At 41.0% G+C, this 18,895-nt stretch overlaps 1 protein-coding gene across 8 annotated transcripts in view; it reads right to left on the bottom strand.

Moving 5' to 3' along the window:
- The window catches only part of LOC310756457 (contactin-6-like), a 187,518-nt gene that overhangs the window by 53,828 nt on the left and 114,795 nt on the right, over positions 1-18,895 (bottom strand). For all 8 annotated transcript variants that reach the window (XR_014544887.1, XM_083600580.1, XM_083600579.1 and 5 more), the window contains 4 exons: positions 7,630-7,808; positions 4,555-4,691; positions 2,671-2,800; positions 2,310-2,460 (listed from right to left, as the gene is read on the bottom strand). Coding sequence is in view for 7 of the 8 variants with exons in the window: in XM_083600580.1 (XP_083456706.1) it covers positions 2,310-2,460; positions 2,671-2,800; positions 4,555-4,691; positions 7,630-7,808 (597 nt within the window). In the remaining variant the exon portion in view is untranslated. The remainder of the gene's footprint in view (positions 1-2,309; positions 2,461-2,670; positions 2,801-4,554; positions 4,692-7,629; positions 7,809-18,895) is intronic.

The raw sequence follows: 18,895 nt of genomic DNA, 5'->3' as shown, positions 1-18,895 counted from the left end.
ATGCTGTCTTGATAAGTCATAGTTTGGTATACTCCGTGGTACGAACCACTTCACTGTTGAAATCTGGTGCTTCAAAATGCAGAACTACAACAACAAAACTATTATTCACCTAGATTGCTAAAGCGCCAGTTTAAAAATTATTATTGCAAAATGATTTAAAATATTTCAAAGTATTGCCAAATTTACATTCCGCCTCCAATTCTACACCATTCTTATCTGTCTAAACAGAAAGCATAAGACAAACTGAAGCACTGGAATAGGCTAATGAACTGGGAATGAGAAAACACTTCTTGTTTAAAGCCTGCTCTGTGGACTTTTGTACATCTCCCCAAGACATATATGGCCTTTGTCTTTATTATATTCAATTCTATAATAGAGAGCATGACTTTACTGCGTAGGAGTATTTAATTTTCTACCTGAGGTTCCACCTAGCACCACTGAAAGGCAACGACAGAGGGAAACAGTTGCGCATGACACTGTACTGCCATGAGAACCTTCCCACATGAGTTTTACCACAACTGTATGATTAGAGTTTCTCCCTAAGGTCACACTCATTTCTTAGTATGCACAACACCAGCTTGGATTGCTGCAAACTCTCTTGCCTATTTTGAGATAGAAAAACTCACCTCTGAGAAGTCTGTCAATCAAGCACATTCTCACCAGATTAAAATTAATTACAGAACCAGAACCAAAACCTCCCTTCAAAATTAGAGCATCCAGCCCCTAGTTACGCCTCATTAATATCATTAATATCAAATGTGGAACTTCTTCAAGAAGTTTTCAAAGAGAGGGAAGGAAAGGCTTGAGAGGCATCAAAACTAATCCCCCTATAAAATAGGCTTTAAACACTGCTGTTTTTCCAGCAAAAAAGGTGCCATGAACTTCTCCCTTGTTCTGTTAGAATGGCAATGGCACCCACCTGAGCTCCTATGAGCAATGGCTGGAAAAAAGCCCTGGGTTGAGGTATGGTTAGGAGACTACCACCAGCTTTCTGAACTATTTAAAACATGGGGTCATTTGGTGATACAGAAGTTATGAATGAAAGTCCCCTGTGGTTCAAAATTAGGATTCAATATTTTTTGCTGCAAACAATGCATATCATCAAACTAAATGAACCAAACAACAGAAGAATTATCTGCTGAATACACTGGTAGAACATTTCAAATGCACGTGAAACTTTTTGGATAATAAATATTTTGGCTTAACATTATGCACCACTTTTAACATCCCATATAGGTCATCTGTTAGCAATCAGTGTATAGTCTTTATTTGTTAGTGTTGTGTAATGCAGCAGTTACAATACCAGTTCAGTCACTTAGGTTTAGGTAAAGAGCTTCTACTGTTTGTCTTGTTTGACAATGTACCATGGAAGAGAAATAAAAGAGGTGACACATGCAATTTTCTCCTCCACATCCTCATGGGAGATGTACTTTTCTGCTGATGATACTGGAGCTCCTATTTGTGTTTAGTAGCCATCAAACTCTGAATTCAGAAGTTTTCCAAATCTGTATTTCCAACACATATCTGGCCCCTGTAGGTAAAGGGGATATATTTCTCCTCAGATACCAAAAGATGGACCATTAGGTAAAATTATCATTGTCCAGTTAAAGAGTGGGATTCAGGTTGAAGAAACAATGACCTGATTTATTTAACCTAATATATTAAAAGGTGAAAATAATAGGCTTAAGTTTCCCTGTAAGACTGACAAACGTACAACTTAGAAAATATTTGTGCCATTTTGGCATAAAAGCGGTGTATAGATTAATAAATAAAAACATAAAAGTTAGAATGCTCTTGTACATGCAACAGCCAGATTACCTAGAGTCAACTTCCATCAGATTATCATTTTGTATCATTTAATTTATCTGATCCTGAAGGAATGGGTTTCTGTGTAGTAAGTTTAAAAACTGACTCAACCTCCCCCCCCCCCCTTTGTAATCCAGCAGCTCTACTTTATTTTGGTATGTTTCTTCAATCATCTCACCATTTTTGAAATGATTTTGCTTCTACTTCCCAGGCTTCTCCTGCATGAGAAAATAACAACCATCGGATACACCCAATGATCTTTAGACTTTTTTTTCTATTAATTAAAAGCAGCCCACTATTGCACATGGCACTGCTCTTGATACTTGAGGGGTTTGTGACATGACATGGATTTCAGCCGTTTGTTTTTTTAAAAAGAGTAAAAAAAAATCAATGAAATAGTGAAAGCTCCTTCCAGGTGCCCCAGTAGCTTCTTGGATCCTGCCGAGATTTGATAGACAGTGTTCCAGCATTAATCACTTAGAAATAAACAAAAAAGGGGTTACCTTTTGCTTTGCCGTAGCGTTTCAGTGCCTTTCTTCCAGCTAATGACGGCCTTGGGAGAGGCCTCTGGCTTGCATCCAATCGCAACTTGGCCTCCCACTTGGACAACTGACGTTTTTTTCACAGGATGTTTGGAAAAGTCAGGGGCTGAAACTAGAAATAAGTTAAATTGAAAAGTGGGTGTAGAAATATGTGGCAAAGCAGTTCAAAGAAAATGAACTAATGAGTTTTCATTCTTTAGCTTTGAAATGCATGGGCCTTTCCTCTTGACTTGTCTTCTCCATGACTGATATGACTTTCATTCTCAGAACTTAGTTGTTTACATCATTCCAGTCTTCCCATTTGAAGGAATGGTTAACTTACCTAATACTCTTAACTCGGCATTGGAATAGATGGAATCGTATTGGTTTTCTGCAACGCACTGATAGAAGCCAGAATCTGAAATGTTCAGCATAGTTATAGTAAGAGTTCCATTTTCGATTTGAAATCTTTCCTAAAAAAAGAAGGAAGAAAGGAAGCCAATATTAATACCATGAAAACCATGTTTAAAATGTTTTATTTTATTTAGTTTAAGGAGAAAGAGAAGTTGCCTCTGCTAGAGTGAAGAAAGAGCATATGCCTGTGTATACAGGCTCCAAATATAGGAATGTAGGGAATTGTCTTATATTGAGTCAGATCATTGGGCCCATCTAGCTCATTACTGTCTATACCAGGGTTTCCCAAACTTGGGTCTCCAGTTGTTTTTGGACTACAACTCCCATCACCCCTAGCTAGCAAGACCAGTGGTCAGGGATGATGGGAACTGTAGTCCAAAAACAGCTGGAGATCCAAGTTTGGGAAGCAGTGGACTACACTGATAGGCAGTGGTTCTGCAGGATTCCAGGCAGGAGTCCCACACAACACTACCTAGAGATGGTAGGGATTGATCCTGGGACCTTCTGCATGCAAAGCAGATGCTCTATCGCTGAGTTACAGTCCTGTCTCTTTACTTGTGGAGATTGTATTCACCAAATATGCAGGCATTGGGGTCAAGGCCAGCGTCTCTCTCTCTCTCTCTCTCTCTCTCTCTCTCTCTCTCCTCTTTTCTCTCTCTCACACACATTTGTTTTCTAACTATTGGTCCTGCCCCCCCCCCCATGTTTTCAAGCTGTTTTTATTTTATCTGGAAGCCAACTTGAGTCCCTTTCAGGGAAAAAGGTGGGATATAAAGAAATATGATAATAACGTTGGCTGGGTCAGTCCCACTGTCTCTTCCATGTGTCAGATTTGTGGAGGGGTTTGAGTAAAGACTTCTAACATGCCCTTCTGTTGAAATGAATAGAAAGGACTGAATGCACAAGATGTCTGTGTGATCATCATGATGTGTGTAGCTCTGGTTCTGGGCATATGTGTTAAGAATCAAATGCGCATAACTGCAGGGTTTTTTGATAGTTTAAGATGATGCCAATCATAAGAGAGAGAGAGAGAGAGAGAGAGAGAGAGAGAGAGAGAGAGAGTGTAAGTAGGGTAGCTGAAGAAAGGGTGACTCCTACTGATCTTTTTTAAACTGATTCTTCAGCACTCTGGTTTTCCCTTAGAGGATTCTCCCTCAAGTATTGACCCATCCCAACCTTGCTTAGCTTAAAAATTTGATGAGGACACAGCCTCAGGTTGTATGGATGGTACACAGCAATCTAATTAACAACATTCCATTACTTCTCCACTTTTTACTTCCACAAAGCTTGCTGCAAATATCTTCTGCATACTTAGTTCAACCTGCAGGCTGTTGCTGTCCTCAGAGTGAATCTTACTCTCTCTCTCTCCATTTTCCACCCACCGACCCACAAAATCATATGAATGTGAAACACATCAACATAGGCATTTTATTTCAAATGGAAGCTCTAATTCCCAATCCTTTTCAGCTGCTTTTCTTTTGAGTCATATAACCAATCTGATAAATAATCACCCACAAGTAAAAAAAGCAATGGACAAATGAATGGACGTTGCAGTCTGGCTTGATAAATATATTTTGTTGCAGTGCTACTAGGCATTCTCCTTCAAACCATGGAGTGGAAATGGTGGATGGTGAGATATTGTTCACCTTTTTATGTCATGCTAAAATTTGGAATCACTCAATGAAACCAGTTGCTGATTGATTCAAAAGAGAGTTAGATTTTCAAAGCGACAAAAGAAAAGCAGGAAAGCTTCACAAAAAGCAGAATTGGTTACAAATTTTGAGCTGAAGCCAAAATGAACCCCAGATCTTACCTCTGATGCAAGGGGCTGGCCATTTTTAAACCAGCTATATGAGGGGCTTGGCTTCCCAGTTGCTTCACATTCCCAAACCAATGTGTCATAAAGAGAGAGAGAGGCATTCTCAATGCTTTTATTCCATTCAGGGGGTGCTGTTATCAATGGGAAAAAACCACGAAATTATTGTAACTTTATTGTAGGTGTCTTTACCCTAAAGCCTTGGAACAAGAGACAAATTAAAAACATAAATTCAAATAAATAAGCTTATTAGAACAGCCTACTGTTTACTTCTTCAGGAGAAATGTTGTGTGTTATTTCTCTGTTGTTGACTTTCTTTGTCTGTGACATTTATGTATTATATGAGGAATTAGTACAGAAATATACATTTAACAGTGGATATACAGCATAATCCACTGTTAAATGTATAATAAAGACACGGGTGGCACTGTGGGTTAAACCACAGAGCCTAGGACTTGCCGATCAGAAGGTCGGCGGTTCAAATCCCCGTGATGGGGTGAGCTCCCATTGCTCGGTCCCTGCTCCTGCCAACTTAGCAGTTCGAAAGCACGTCAAAGTGCAAATAGATAAATAGGTACCGCTCCAGCGGGAAGGTAAACGGCGTTTCCGTGCGCTGCTCTGGTTTGCCAGAAGTGGCTTAGTCACATGACCCGGAAGTTGTACGCCAGCTCCCTTGGCCAATAAAGTGAGATGAGCGCCGCAACCCCAGAGTCGGTCACGACTGGACCTAATGGACCTTTACCTTATACAGCATAATAAAACCTAAAACCCCATTCGGAATGGCAGCAACCAGGAAATCTATGCTAAGACATATGCACACATTACCCTTCACTCTGACTTCAGTGCATTTTCACCCTGGTCTTTGAATCCATGTACACAATGTCACCCACAATTACCCACAGTCCTCTGGGATGTATCATGGAGGAGCATCCCACTTCCCACCCAGCTACCACTTGCAGCCTGCCCACTACAATCCCCTTCATGTTTTCTTAGAATTCAGCCCCATTAAATTCAAATTCAGCCCCTTGTAAGTGGGTTAGGATCTCATTCATTTTAAAACAAGAGGAGGCAGTGAAGGGGGTGGGCAAGAGATGCAGGCTAATCTCCGCAAACAAGAATAGGGGGAATCTGTCTCACTCACTCATTTTGATTATTGAAAGAGCCAACACCAGATGGAGTGGAAACACATCATATGTGACGTGTGTAGTAGGATTTGTAAAATCAAAATGAAATGCGGCAAGGTAAAAAAAACAAAAACCAATCTCAATGTATTTTAAGGCTGTAATGTGTGCTACCCTGGGTTGTATCCCATTATGACACCTGTGATATAATGTGTTCCTTGATCAAGCAGAGGTTTCTGTTAGCAGAATGAGGCAGGGGTATGATTTTTGCTCATCTCCCTTCACTCTGCAGTCCCCCTGCCCTCCAAAATCTGCTCCATAAGGCTGGGGGAATCTTTTAAACAGCATGATAGGTAGGAATAGTCTAATAACTGAGAAGGAAAGGGGAGATTCATGAAAATTACATCCTACGCCTACATTTTTTTGTCTCATTGCCCCTCTACTGAAAGATCCTCCTTTCCGTGGAAAAACACAGTTGGAGAGTATCTTCTTTGTAAGCATTTGACCTTAGCTTTGCTTTCTGGCATATGCAACATAATTTTGGAGTATAAGGAAAGAGCATAATTTTAAAGGTTTGAATACAAAGTGATTTCCTGTACATCAATTGACTTTTATTGGTTACATAGAATCATAGAATTGTAATGCAGGAATCTTTTGCCCAACTTGGGGCCCGAACACATGACTCTGAGAATAAGAGTCTCGTGCTCTATGAACTGAGCTATTATGTTCAGTAATGGAGCTTTATGGAAATATAAGCCGGACCCATAGACTGTAGACAAAAACTTTGGCATGGGGCTTGAGATAAAGCTGGGGGTGGGTGGGGTGGAAATAGAAAATCAGAAAACACAAAAATGAATGCTCTTCTGAATCCCCTGCCCCCTGCAATAATTTCCCAGCTTCTTCTCCCAGCCCGATCATCAATCCATCCACTTCTTTCCCTTGCTTTGAACACTGAACTGTTTTAAGCATGGGTGGCTCTGAATGGTGGCAAATGTGGGTATTTTCTCAGGTACCAATAAAAGGTCCACTGCCACAAGGTTTCTATTTCCATTTTGTACCAGTTTCGCTTGACCTTTTCAAATCTTTATATAATGATCTTGAAATAAAATACATAAAGAAATTAAAAAATTGTCCAGTAGCACCTTAGAGATCAACTAAGTTTGTTCTTGGTATAAGCTTCCATTTGCATGCACACTTCTTCAGATACACGAAAGCTTATACCAAGAACAAACTTAGTTGGTCTCTAAGCTGCTACTGGACAAACTTTAATATATAAATATATATATATACATATTGACTGTGTAAGACCAACACGGCAACCTACCTGTATCTTGAAATAGATTAAGATTCCTTGCAGTCAGCCATATCCCTAAATATTTCAGCTTTTTGCCTAATTCTTTGCTTACCTTCCCCGCTTCTAGAAGGACGTGTTGGCAGTGCCTTTTCCAAAAAGCCCACCACCATCACCACAAACCACTGGGATCTTCTTTCTTGTTTAGTCCTGTCTTTCCCAACCTGTTGCCCTCTATCTGTCTGGGAACTCAACTTCCATAACCCCCAAACGGCATGGCCCATGATCAGGAGTCATGGGAATTATAGTCTGAAAATCTGCTGGAAACAAATTTAGGGAGCTCTGCCACGGATAAACAGGGAGAAGAGGGGCTGACCAAATTTCTCTCTGGCACTTAATATTTTGTATGTATGAAACCACTTTTCCCCTCCATTTTTCTTTGTATTTACCTTTGTAGCCCTAGGATGCTATGAGCTACATTTTTAGTCTACCACTGATGCATAATATTTCATATTCACTGAATTCTGAACTACATTTCAGCTCACCAGTCATTTTATTATTTTTGTCCTTGATTTCTTCCTGTGAGGACTAAACAAAGGGTGTAAGTAGTATTTCTCAATAGTGCTGGTATTCTATCTGGAAATAATTCAATTTTCTCACCATATATAAGCAGCTGGCCTTTTGCAGCATTCCTTCCCCGAATGTTTCCTGCGATGCATTCGTAGGAGCCTTCATCTTCTTGCTGAAAGTCTGGGATTTCAAGGATTCCTTTGGATGTGTGGATTTTTCTAGCCAATGGGCTACCATCAGGTTTCCTCCAGATGATACTGGGAACTGGACTAAATGAATATAAGTCATTAGACAATGTAAGAGCCTACATAATCCTTTTTATATGAAGGGAGAAAGTAAATCTTTGAACTTTTGAAATTATCAGCAACCACCAAAAAACTTAAGAAGTTATTGTTCTGAAATGATCCCAAACTTTTCTGTGAGTTTTAGCCTTTTAGATAATTGTGGGATTAACACACTCTCTCTCTCTCTCTCTATATATATGATTTTTAAAGATCATAAAGTCCTTTCTACAGATCAGTCATATTTGATGTGAGACTTTGATGTTATATACAGTATAAGGTGGGGGGGGAGGTTCCATTTCAAACTGAAATACACAACTAGTCTTCGAATCTGTCAAGGCTCCATTTTCCAAATGTTTGGTGCTACTGAGAGCCTGTGAGGTGCAGTGGTTAAAGTCTTGGCCTAAGATCTGGGAGATACAGGTTTCAAATCTCCCCCTTGGCCATGAAGCTCACTGTGTGACCTTGGGCCAATCACTGCTTCTCAGCTTAACCGACCTCACAGTGTTTGTTGTGGAGATTACATGACGATGGGGAGAACCATGTGCCTCATCTTGAGCTCCTCAGAGAAAAAGGTGGGATGTGAATGCAATAAGTAAATAATTTGTAGGGAAATTGAAAAGGGAGAGCAGCTGTTTGCAGTCATTGCACAAAACAGACTTGAGAAGGAATCCAGAAATATACTTTTACCCGTATGGTAGAATTTCCAAAAAGCTCTAACGTTGCAATTGTAAATTGCCAAAAGGTTCTAACATTGTAAAGACTGTAAACTGTAAAGACTGCTGACGTTATCCAGGCATGAGATTTGATAGGATACAGCTTACTTTGTCAGGTGTAAACTGCAATACATGGATTTCCACAAATATACACACACACACACACATGCTTGCAAACATCACATGAAGCATGATGTTTTATTTTCACAATAAGCCTGCTTAACGACAAGATCTAGGAGTAGAGATCCTAGAAGCCTTGCTACTGTTGCTGAGATGCACTTGAAATGTCTAAGAGGAAGCAAAGCACAGCGTTGAAGGTGCCTTAAAGATAATCTAACTCAAATCCATCCCCTCAGGCAGGAACAAGAAATGTGAATCTGCAGAGAGAATAGCGCAGAGAAGGAAGCCACACGCAAACTCGCCTCAAACTGGTTGCATTTTACAACAAACAAAAGCTTTACTCTGTTTGAGTGGATCAAACTACAAATCAAACCTATGGAACATTAGACATGGCACTAAAAGAGGAAGCTGAGAATTATAAATTACAAGCAAAAGGCAAAGGAGTGATGAGCAGAAGGAGGGGACTAGAGAGACTGGAATAAGGAGAACTTTTATCGACTAGGGAGAGCAATGCTTTGTTTTGCATTTTTATAGCTTTTTATCATTTTAATTTATATTTAGATCAATGTTCTTTATATGATAAAACACTCAAGTGTGAACATGGCTATAAATACTTCTAGAGTTTCTGGCAACATCAGAAAACACACAAGGCTCACTTTCTTGATTTATTATGTCACCAGAACACTTTGAAATATTAATAGTCTTGCATTTCACGGCAGCCTTTCATGCTCCTGCAAAGGAAAATAAGCTGCTTTGCTGCAGCAGAAAGACTGAAAAATGCCTTCAGAACAGCTTTTAACAGAGACTTTGAGGCAGTGTTGGCAATAACGCTGTTGCCACCGCCGCTGCCACAGAAAGAGATATGCAAAGTTTCTGATGCGATGCAAATCTATCCGACACAAACTGTTCTGATTCATGTAAATAATAGCAATACAAAGTGTTGGTTGGGTAGATGGTGGCCATTGTCTGGCTCTCCATCTTTTATTGAGCAACTTGGGGCTTTGAGTTTGCACAATCCACTTCCAATGTGCAGTAGGAAGTAGGCACATCGGCCTGTGTCCCACTGCATGGAATCAGCTGCAGGTTTTACCAGTGTTTGAATCCTGAATAATATTGTATAGAAGAAGTGGTTCCCAACTGGTGATTCATGGACCACAGGAGGGCCTTGTAACCCACCCAAGGGGGTCTGTGGCACCATTCACATAACAAAAACCACCATAGAGATAACAAAATTTTCAAAAGCAGAAGGTCCATGGCTTTGCTTTTGAAAAACGGGGGGGGGGGGGGTCAGCCTACACTCAAGTAGGCATGTTCTCTCCCTCCTGGTCGATCATTCGGGAGCTTCAAAAACTTTCTTCAGCCCGAACATCACAGCGACCGATGCCAACAGACACCAGCACACTTAGGAATCCACAGAGTTTGCGCATCTTGCGTGACAGACCTCAGCAACTCAGCATTTTGGCTAATCTACTTTATTTACATATAAACACAAACGGAGCACTGCAACATGGCTCCCTCTCTCTAGCATCAGACAGCAAAGAGAAAAAGAACAAAGGACAATAGTCCCACTTCATGGAACACAATAACACAAACATCCTGTCTTAGTCACTTCCCACTCTGTGGAGTCAAAACATATACCGTCATGTGAAAGACAACAATCCCATGACTGAAATCATGGAGCAGGACTTCTAACACTTAGCTAATTGGGAACCACTGCTATATGGAGAAGAAACCAATAAGCAGAAGTAATGTTATTCTTGTAGCAGGTGTGCATTTGTTTTTCTCCTTCCTCAAGGAAGTCTGACTCCCAAAGGGAGCAGGTTGAAGGGAGAACCATGTGAGGGCCCCGATGGATCTTCATCCCAAGCTCTTCAACCTTTGTATAAGGAGTGTGGGCAGGTGAGGTGGTTGGGGAGAGAAACAGCAGGTTCACCGCGGCATTATTGGGTTAAGGATACCCTTTAGTGATCTGCCAGGCAGTAGGACTGGTGGGACTTATGGGGATGTCCTTTAAGGCCCTACATGCACATTTTGTGTTAATGCTGGACAATAGCACCCAGATTGGAATTCACATTCAAGGCTCACCTAGTAATCAAGCCCCCCGCTGCTGCCCAGTTTGCTGGCGAGTCACCGTCTGCAACTGTATGACACGCTAAAGGATCTGAAGGAGTGCTGGTCTACTAGAATTAACTAAAATTCTCACTTGTCTGTACTTTCTGAATTTGGTTGATTGGTTAAACTGTCTGCAGTTCTTCCAAGCTGTTATATTAAGAAATATGGCCATTATCCTAATGTTTCGTCTCATGAGTCTTCTTGGCAGGTGTGATCCATTGTAAGTACAACATCTTTCCCTGAGACTCTGCACTTTTGAAGCACTCTGATATTTAAACTATTGGCAGCACTATCTTCCTATCAGTTTTGTACCGTGGATGCTCGGACTGCGAATGTGATCCATGCGAGATGCACGTTCGCAACCCGCGTCTGCGCATGCGCGGGTTGTGATTCGGCTCTTCTGCACATGCGCAAAGCGCGATTTAGCGCTTCTGTGCATGCACGACTGCCAAAACCCGGAAGTAACCCGTTTCGGTACTTCTGGGTTTTGGCGGTCCGCAACACGAAAAAACCCAACCTGAAGCGGCTATAACCCGAGGTATGACTGTATAACATTTGAATTGTTTATGTTTGTGTTATATTTTAGGGGGGGTGTTACTGGTTGCTCTGAATGCTATTTTATAGTGGAATGATGGGGTATAACTTGTTTTACTAAATAAAAGAAATACAATTGCTTAACCTTCTGGCTTTTTGCTTGTGGAAATCCAAAACACCTTTCCACCGGAGAACTTGGGGCTCATTCTACCTTTGTAGACTTGGCCCAGACCTAATCAATGTCTGCAGAATTGAAAAACCCACAACTCTACAGTATTGTGATCCTACAAAGCTGCTTTATACTGTGCTAGACAACTAGTCTATTTCAGGAGCAAGGAACCTCCACTGGGCTCTTCCTTAATCCATAAGTGAATGGAATGAGGGGGGAAAGACTGCAGTATGTGAAAAAATGGCAGGGGAACTGTTCTCGGGTTCTGTGACCAGGGAAACTCTTCCCTCTGTGAGAGTTTTCAAGAATAAAATGGTGCCTCTTGAATTCTAGCATTTCATGCCGTTGTTGGTACTACCTATTGGGTGTGTTTGATCTGTCCCCAGCTAACGCTTTAACTAGAAATCCTGGGGACTTGGCTTGAAACCTGATCCATGCAAAGTTTGTGTTCCATCCAGCCCTTCACTGTCAGTTGTTATTTTTCATTTTTAATGTAGACTTGGGCATCCATACCAAGAAGCGCTGCTCTAATTGGAACTCATTTTTCAAACCTCTATCGTCTCTTGTATGACTGTGAAACGTTTTTTGATCAGGTCAAAGAAGAGATGTAATTGGAGTAGACTTGTAGTAGATTGATATAGATCATGGGTGGCATTCTTGAGGGTATTACAGGCTTTTAAACCAATGTCACATATTTTAGCCATAGGCAAATGATTTCTTTTCATTAAAGCTGGTTACAGAATTTGATTCCAAACCCATCGTCGATTTTGATGGTGTTTTGTTTTGTTTGTTTAAAAACAGCAGGAACTTTCAACAATTAAATTAAAAAACACTCATTTTAGTAGAGGATGGGGGAAATTAAGAACTCACCACCTACACTTATCTTACCCAGAAATGAACCATTTACATACTTTTCTAAGCTCTGTAAACTGCACAGTCTTTTTTTTATGTAACTTCTGGAATAAGACAAAGTTGGCAATGAACCACCAAAGCTAGAGGCGGCACTCCATGAGGAGAAGCCTCTTCTGTCAGGCTGTCAGCTCAGGTTTACTGTGTCCTGCGATGAGGCTGTCCTCTTGTTTTCCTTTTCCATATCAAATACTCATAATTACTTCCTCAGGGATCTTTCCCAACAAGTCCTTTCCTCCTCCTCCTCTCCCTTCTCCCTTTCCTTCTTTTGTGTGTGCCTGTGTATTTTTATTCTTTTCCATGAGACTAAAGCTGTCTGACACATAAAGGCAGTGTGTGCATTACCATTGCTTTACTTAGATGAGTTGTTGCATTAAACACTTAGCTGTGCTTTATTCTCTCCCAAGGATAATGGCTTTGTGCTGAGCTGCAAGAAATGATACAAGAATCAAGAGAGTGATAAGGAATTCTAGGCAGGGGTGGATTATCAATTGTGCTACAGAGTAGGGCGGCCCCAACTAAACCAGGACACTTTGCTGTGGTATAATATCTGGAACTCCCATTGCTGCCTGCATTCGGTTTCATGCATCTTTGCTGCAACTCTCCATGTGTTCCCTTTGTGTTAATAGGAGGCAAGCAGAAGCCATAATCCCAGTATGACAATGTATAGAGAAATGGTAGACTGCTTATCATGAAGAGGAGAATATCTTTTGTACTGCAGAAATATTTAGGTCAGGCTGTAGTAGACAGGAACAAAGAGGATTCTCTCTGAATGTGTATGGATATGCCCATTTGGCAGGTAAAGGCTAGCAAATGAGAACTTGTGGTGCATGCTGCAAATACAGGAAGCCTTTATATATGGGTCAACAGATGGATTCAGGGGCCTTTTACCTGATGAGTATTAGGATATTGCTGAACAGTTTTCAATATTAGGATATTGCTGAACAGCTTTCAATATTATCTTGCTGAAAAGAAACCAAATCCACAGGTTCCACAAACTTCCTGTTGCCCCACATCACACCCAAAATGCAGCGTTTACATGTTTTCGTGTGTGGAGGAAATGTACAAGATGCTGACACTGAGAAAGCTTGTGTGTCTCCTGGACAACATGAAGGCTGTGTTTTAGTTCCAAACAGCTGGGGAAGAAAAGAAAGTGCAATGAATTTGTTCGTGCTGTTCAAAGAAAAGCCCAAAGCCAACACTACATCACTTAGCCAATCCTCAGCAATTCTGGGTAGAGACTATTACCACAGAGTGCTGTGTGGGATCAATAAGGATGCTTTAGGAAGTTGATCTTTATGAATTTTGATATGAATTGACCTGATCTGGTGTCAGGTAGCCAGGCAAGGCTTACCTTCCCCCTCTCTGTAGATAAAAGCACAAAGCAAAAGCAGTCTTTTGCAGCAAGAGAGAGGTTTCTTGAACACAGCACAAACATTCAGCGTCCATTCTCACCGTGCAGGTACTCCCAATTGAGTTCCTCCCACTTCCCTCTAGTTACTTCCGTCTTCCCGTCTCCTCACCACGTGATCCCTCCACCACTGAGCCTTCTGAGAAGCTACCCCATCCAGATGCCGGGCTCTAGGGGCTCATGGCCTGCACACTTTCTAGTGAGGGAGATTCAACCAGCTCTCTCTCTTCCCCTTCCTCTCCCCTTGGTTGTTCTTCTCTCAGCCTAGCCCAACTGTCAGTTTCTAAACTGTTCTTCCGCAAACCGTTGCTCTAGGTCGATACTATCCTCCTGCTCCAGAGGAGCTTCAGGATCAGGCCCTTGCACAGAGGGAGAGGGGGGGTTCCCACCATTCTTCCTCAGAGCAATACACTTTAGTCTGGTTCCTGACATCTGGTCAGAATCTATGAACTGATCTTCCTGGACTAATGTACAGATCAGAACTGAATCTGCACTTCTAAGATGTTTCTATGACGTTCTTGACTGATTACACTGGGCAACAATTTTTTACTTTTTGAATGTTGTCTAAATTTCTACAACTGATTTAGGGTATTTTTGCACTGCTGAATCAGGAAATGGCATCCGTTTCTCTCCATCAGGTCAGGTTTACTGTAAACTGAATGGTGGGCATTGATAATGGTAAGTACACGTAAATTGCATGTTGCTTCACCATTTTTCAAACTTCAGGGCTTGAACTTCCGTTTCTTGGAACTCCTGGAATGCTCAGCGGCAGGGAGGTCTCTCTTCAGAGTCCAACAGTAGTCAGCCATCATGACTGATACCTGGTCTCCATCTCTTTCATGTCCTGATGGAATCTCTCCCCCTGCTCATCACTCATTGAACCCAGGTTCTCAGGAAACCGGTCCATATGTGAAAATAGGTAGTGCAACGCTCATGTTGCAGCCCAGGTTTCTGAAAGCAGTCAGCATGTTGCTGACAAGTTCTGCGTAGTTTCTGGCCTTATTGTTGCCAAGAAAGTTCTTCACTACCAGAACAAATGCCTTCCACACTTCCAGTTCCACTTCGTTCATTGAGTTTCCGAACTCTGGATCTCTGATGAGCTGGCGGATCTGAGGACCGTCAAAGATGCCAGCTTTCAACTTCTCCATGGTCAATCCTGGAAAAGGCTGGCACAAGTAAGTGAAGCAGTCACCATCCTTGTCCAGAGCCTTGGTGAACTGCTTGATTAAGCCGAGCTTGATGTGCAGCGGTGGGAAGAGTATTCTGTCTCTGTCCACCAGAGGGTCGTTGATGACGTTCCTTTCTTTGCAAGGCACCAATTCCTCCCGCACAGGCCAGTCCTTCTTCGTGTAATGCTGAGCACGGTCCCTACTATCCCACATGCACAGAAAACATGGGTACTTGGTGAAGCCAGACTGTTGTCCCAACAAAAAGTTCACCATCTTCAGGTCAACACAAATAAACCACTTATGCTGATCATAACCAATTTTCTCCAGCACATACTTCACCGCTTCATAGTTCTCCTTCAGTGTAGTCGAGTGAGCCAGGGGTATAGAGGCAAACTGGTTGCCGTTGTGTAGCACAACACATTTCAGTGATCGCTTGCTGCTGTCAATGAACAGTCTCCAATCTTTCGGTTCGTACTGTGGCACTCCAAGCTTGAGCAGAAGCTGCGCAATATCTGCACAGTACACCAAGTCCTTCTCTTCCGAGAAAAAACGGAGGTATTCTTGATGCCTGTTGCGGAAGAAGCTGATGCGAGCACTGTCAGAGAGGAGGTTTTTTTCCTTCAATCTGGATGCCAACAGTTCGGCAGAGTCCTTTGACAAGCTGAGGTCGCAAACTAGATCATTCAACTCCTTTTGGGAAAATGGATGTGGAGCATCATCTTCAAGAACCACTTCTTCTTCTTCATGTCCTTCAACACTAGAGGCATCTTCGTCACTAATGTCAGGAAGTTCTCCGAAGATTGGCACTGGAATTTCATCACAATGAGCTACAGGACGATGTGCTGATTGAAGATCAGGATTCTTGAGGCTGCTCCGGTTCTTTCTGTTGATCCCAGCTGCACCAATTTATGGAAGATTTCGAGGTTTTATGACTTCAAACTGATCCCTTTTCGACATAATCACCCAGAACTATTGGACCTGAATCTTCTTGTCATTAAAATAATCATTTCCAATCAAAACAATTATTCGACATGGCATTTTACCCCCACCAACTTCTTCTAAAATGCTCCACACAAGTGTACATGTGAACAAAAACGTTAAAAAAAAGCATGTGGCTATAGCTCAAAAACTTGACCTGATTGAGCAAAACCAATGCGATTTTTAGATTCAGCACACCAGATTCGTCCTAAATCAACTGAAAAAATGCAGACAACAAATTTGTTGTTGACCAGTGTTATATATAATCAAAATACACTTCATAATATGTATTTTGTGAGAAAAATACAGTTAAAGATGCTTATTTTGAAATTAAAAAATACTTATTTAAAAGTTATTTAAACACACATTTTTGCAAAAAAATAAAAAATAAACAAACCCCAGGTCAATGCAAAAATGGGATGGAGCCAAATTATGCACACAGGTCATATCTGCACTATACATTTAAAGCAGTATCATACTACTTTCAACAGTCATGGCTTCCCCCAAAGAATCCTGGGAACGATTGTTTGTTAAGGCTACTCTTAGAGTTGTTCACACATTCCTAGAACAATATAAGAACAACTACGAAAATAATGGCATTCACCTGGCCTCAGGTTCATGTGAAGAGGTTACAGTCATTTATACCCTTACATGGAAATGTCTTATATGAATCAATTGGACTCCTGAGTAAACATCTTGGAATGAGATTTTGGTTCTGAAGCTGTGGCGACACATGACTCTCAATTCATTATGAAAGGCCTGCTTAGCAGTGATCCATTGCAACTAAGAAGTGGAAATATTTTAACAAGGGGGGAAAAAAGAACTCTTGCAAAAAGACCACATTAAAATTTCATATCCAAAGAGAGAGGTTTTGCTACTGTTCATTTTAATAAGAGTCCATGTTTTATGAGATAATTTAAAGACACTGGAAAAATACAGTGTTTGAATTAAGGGCAGATTTCACTTTAATACTTCAGTTCTACAAATAACCACTAGTAAGTAATTCCATACTCTAGTGTTTATACGTTGTGTCTAATAATATAATCAGAAAAAATAACCTTTGCTAACAACAGTATATTGTGTGTTTCCCCCCAGATACTGGATGCGATAGTGATTCGGAAGGAAAGCATATAACTGGGCAAAATATGCTTGAAATACTTATGGGATACTTTTCGACATGAAGTTAATATTTGCAATATTCAAACTTTACAGGATCTTTCAATTATGCCAGGCCATTTCTTTTATGAGAAATTTCAAAGCAAAATTTCAATTCCCATTTTGAAGAAGAAACCCTGAAGACATTCAGAACTGGAATTCTTGCCAGAAGCTTGACTGCTTTGATTTAGGCCAGCTTCAACTTGAATTTCCTACAAGCTGTCAACTTTCAAACACTAAATTTTTATTGCAATGTACCCAATGCTGGTGAAGTCTTGTTTGGCCACCCTAAGCACATTAGGGGGGGTTCCCTGAACCCTATGTAGTATATTTGGAGAGGGATTGGGAGCGAGGGGACGCACATGAGAAGTGGGAAGGGAAATTCTGTTGCATAGCCAAAAGTCCTGGTGCAAGTACTTCTAAAATCTTAAAATGGTAAATGGCATACTCCTGCTCCAGAAAGGATTCAACACACCCCTCGAAAACCTTTTCCCAATTTTGGCAGCCATTTTACCCACCGAAATATTCCACTTTATCACTTAAACAGTTTGGTCAAATCTTTCCCAACCACACCAAGCTGCAAGAGTGGCACAGCTGTATATTTTTATTTCCTACTTCTTGCCTTAAAGCATTAGCTTAAGACTTTTAAAAAAAATAATTGTAATATTGTCCTGCCATGTCCAGTCCGTAAATTGTCAATATGGGTAGAATCATGTTTCACTACTTTCCTGGAGGTAGCATACTTTCTCTATGGTAATTTTTGAATAATATGGGGCATTTTGCAACTCCTTTGTAGTGGCGCAGTTGTACTACCATAACTTGCTTCATTAGTGTATTGTACTTTTTTATTATTCCCTGTGACAACGCAGCACATGATGCCTTCTGTCCTCAGTCTGACCTGGTTTTTGCATTTGCATTAGTGTGATCTGTGGTTTGGTTGCAAGTTGGATATAATTGCAGATGTCACTGTGGTACTGATGTTTGCATTATGCTAATAATAGTATTAATGAGGCCATGTTTCCTCGTTTAAAAGATGCAGATAAAGGGGTGTTTTTTGGCATGAGAGTCACTGATGCAAACATAGCTTTGTGTAAAAGGAATTACAAGATCTCAAATGTGTTATGCTTCACAAATAATTAAGACACCCCCCCGACACACTTCAGCATGAATAAGTGGACACAGTGCAGAAATGTGCATCTATGGCAGTGAAGATAAATCTATAATTTGTTTGCCTGAACGCTCCAAAGCATTGAAAGAACACTGGCTGCAGTCACTATTTTATTTATATCCTACAGAACAGGCAGCAGGCCCAGGAATCCATAAGTTACCAAATTAAAACAGAGAAGAAGAAAAATATTTTCTTCGAAGTGACAAGTCTAGTCACACTGGGCATCAATTTCAGTTTGACTGGAACAACGCAGGAATAGCCAATAAGCAAACCTTGTCTCTCCCTTCAAATGAAGGCGCATGCAGAATAACCCTCGGTCAATCATACAGTATCTGTGCTGCATCATTCATGTCACTCCTCTCAGGATACTTCACAATAAAATTAAATTTGCAGCTCAGATAATTACGACCATGCCTGGTTAAACAAATGAGACAAAGCAGAGATGAGAAAAGCTGTGCCGGTGGCTTTTGGCACCAAACACTGACATGGGGTGGGGAAAATAAGTTCCAAAAGGGCATAATAATTAAGTGGTTCAGCCTTCCAGTTTTCCTGCTTGATTATTTAGGTCTCGGCCCTGAGCAAAATTGCATGTTTGCAAAGAGCTCTAACGGAATAAGGGTACTTAAGGGACTTC

This window comes from Podarcis filfolensis (genome assembly GCF_964270895.1).
Source record: "Podarcis filfolensis genome assembly, chromosome: 2".
NCBI classification, from domain to species: domain Eukaryota; kingdom Metazoa; phylum Chordata; class Lepidosauria; order Squamata; family Lacertidae; genus Podarcis; species Podarcis filfolensis.
The sequence above is the reverse complement of the archived record's forward strand: the minus strand, read 5'-3'. Positions and strand labels throughout refer to the sequence as shown.